Raw genomic sequence first — 2675 nt, 5'->3', positions numbered from 1 at the left:
CCGGGGCGCTGTCCCGCCAGCACATGGCTGCCAAGTCGCTTTTCGGCCGTGCTGAGGCACCGGCAGCACCAGCGGAGACCTCGCGGGTCAGCAGCGTCTCATCCCAGTTCAGTGACGCCCCGCAGCCCAGCCCCAGCTCCCACAGCAGCACGCCCTCCTGGTGCGAGGAGCCTGTCCAGTCCAACATGGACATCTCCACCGGACACATGATCCTGGTGCCAAGGAGTGGCAGGCTCTCTGCGCCTACCAGGCTGAGCCCAGCATCTGCTCTATTGCCCAGAGCGAAGCCAACCTGAAGAAGAACCGCAACCCCGACTATGTGCCCTGTGAGCATCCCAGCCCCTGGGGCGCGGGGATGCTTCGGGACCAAGGCAGGCTGCGGCGCAGCTTTGCCCCCAGCTTCCCCGGATGCTCACCGTCTCCCCCGGTCTCCGTTTCCCCAGATGACCATGTGCGGATCAAGCTGAAAGCTGAGAGCAACCCGTCCCGCAGTGACTTCATCAACGCCAGTCCGATCGTGAGTGATCACCAGGGGCTCCTGCTCTGGGATGGGCTCAGCCCAGGCGAGGCTCTCGCTTTGAGATGGAGCCGGACCGAGCTCACATCCCTGTGGACTACGGATGTGAGCAATGTGCCTGTCCCATTGCTCAGACATGGTTAAAATCCATGTCCCTCCTGGCTGTGGCACCCAAAGCTCCCTCCCCAGCCCTCCCATCGCCCTTGGAGCATCCCCCTGCTCTTCCCAGTGTCACCGAGCCCTGGCCTGAGACCATGCAGTGTGACACCCCCTTTCCTGCTCCAGATCGAGCACGACCCACGGATGCCAGCGTACATCGCCACGCAGGGGCCACTGTCCCACACCATCGCTGACTTCTGGCAGGTGAGCGTCACCCAGCTGTGCCAGCGCGTTGGCGTCCCTCTGGGTGCTGCTCACCAGATGGGACACAGCGGCTCGGCCACCCTGCTGCCTGGGCTGTCACCCAGCAGTGACACCCACCATGCTTTGCCTGCAGATGGTGTGGGAGCATGGCTGCACCGTCATCGTCATGCTGAGCCCACTGGCCGAGGACAGCGTCAAGCAGTGTGACCGCTACTGGCCGGATGAAGGGTCCTCTCTCTACCACATCTACGAGGCAAGTGTGGCTGGTAGCCCAGGGCAAGGAGCATCCTCCAGTCCTCAGTAACCCGGGGGGTACCTCCTGCCTACCGCCTGCCTCTCTCGGGCAGGTGAACCTGGTGTCAGAGCACATCTGGTGCGAGGATTTCCTGGTGCGAAGCTTCTACCTGAAGAACGTGCAGTCGCAAGAGACCCGCACCCTGACGCAGTTCCACTTCCTCAGCTGGCCGGCCGAGGCCATCCCCGCGGTTCTGGTGCAGCTGCCCTGCTTTGGGGAGGAGGGTTGAGCTGAACGGACATCTGGGACCTGTGGAGAGATATCCCCCAGCCCATTCCCTTCCCCAGCGGTGACATGGTGGCCCTGCGATGGGCAGATGCAGGCAGGAGGAGGCTCGTCTTCCGCAGGTGAGCGCCCACCCAGCGCCGTGCCAGCCCCCGGGGAGCTGACGGTGGCCTCAAGCGCAGGGGACTGACTGATGGGCGCGGACATCGGTGCCGGTGTGATGAGGGTCAGGGCTGTGGCATGGACTGGCCAGGGTGGGAGGTGGGGCTGCCGTGCATGGGGAGGAGCAGAAGAACAAGGCTCTGGCCAGCTTGGGGTGAGGCTGGGCAGAGCTTGGTGGGTAAGAAGCCTCCAGCTGAGGTTGCCAGGGTTCTCCAGCCTTCATGGGGGAGGGTGGGAAGGTGCTCTTCCCAGGAGCTGGGATGGGGGACCGCATTGCCTGGCACCCTCCCCAGCCATGGGGGCAAGAAGAAACCCCGGAGCCAGCCTTGAACAGTGGTGGCCCATTCCTCTCCGTGCCCTACAGCCAGCAGCAGGTCCCCAGCTAGCCTGAGGAGAGGGCTGGCGGGGCCGGGACTGCTCCCAGGAGGTTTGCAGGCAATACCTGCTGGGTTCTGGGGGTCCCTGGGTGGCGGTGGGGTCCTGCCGGGGGGGGGCTGGTCACTGTCCCCAGGCCGTGTGGGGCCAGGGACCCTGCTTAGGCACGTCGCCCTCCTCTCCGTCCCGCTCACGCTCTCTCTGTCTCTCTGTCTGTCTCTGTCTCTCTCTTTCTCTGTCTGTCTTCATTTTTGTGATTTGCAGCTAGTAATCTGGCTCCAGTTGCATAGTCACAATGTGATCGTGGCCGGCCGTGCCTGCTGCATGGAGCATGCCGGGAGCCCCGCTGGCACCTGGCCCCCAGCTTCGCGCCCCGCCGGACCAGAGCTGCTCCCTCGGGGGTCCCGCCGCTGCTCCCCTTCCTAGGCTGGCCACCCGAGCAGCCGGGCTCCTCTCCCAGTCCTCTTCCACCCATGGTCCCTGTCCCATGCCTAGAACCGCTGGGGAGGCAGGAGGAGCCATGCGCCGGACCCCCAGGGCCACGTCGTGGTGTGCTCGCTGTCCCCTCCCACCAGGGGCACCCAGCACAGCCTTGTCCCCAGCATGGCAGGGCACTGACCTGCTCCCTCTGTGTCCTTGCAGGAAGGTGAACAAGTGCTACCGGGGTCGCTCCTGCCCTATTATCGTGCACTGCAGGTACTGATGGGGCTGGAGGGGGTGAGGGGGACAAGCTGGAGG

General features: G+C 64.8%; 1 protein-coding gene across 1 annotated transcript in view; it reads left to right on the top strand.

Annotated features, from left to right (window-relative positions):
- PTPRN (protein tyrosine phosphatase, receptor type, N) overlaps positions 1–2640 on the top strand; it is an 18050-nt gene extending 15410 nt beyond the window's left edge. Inside the window, 8 exon segments of the mRNA XM_009884119.1 lie at positions 21–213; positions 216–326; positions 444–517; positions 803–880; positions 1014–1133; positions 1228–1379; positions 1508–1522; positions 2580–2640. Coding sequence (XP_009882421.1) covers positions 21–213; positions 216–326; positions 444–517; positions 803–880; positions 1014–1133; positions 1228–1379; positions 1508–1522; positions 2580–2640 — 804 coding nt within the window.
- The last annotated feature ends 35 nt before the right edge of the window (positions 2641–2675 follow it).

Source organism: Charadrius vociferus, unplaced genomic scaffold (genome assembly GCF_000708025.1).
Source record: "Charadrius vociferus isolate BGI_N301 unplaced genomic scaffold, ASM70802v2 scaffold1020, whole genome shotgun sequence".
Classification (NCBI taxonomy): domain Eukaryota; kingdom Metazoa; phylum Chordata; class Aves; order Charadriiformes; family Charadriidae; genus Charadrius; species Charadrius vociferus.
Note: the sequence above shows the minus strand (reverse complement) of the source record. Positions and strands in the feature narration are given on the sequence as shown.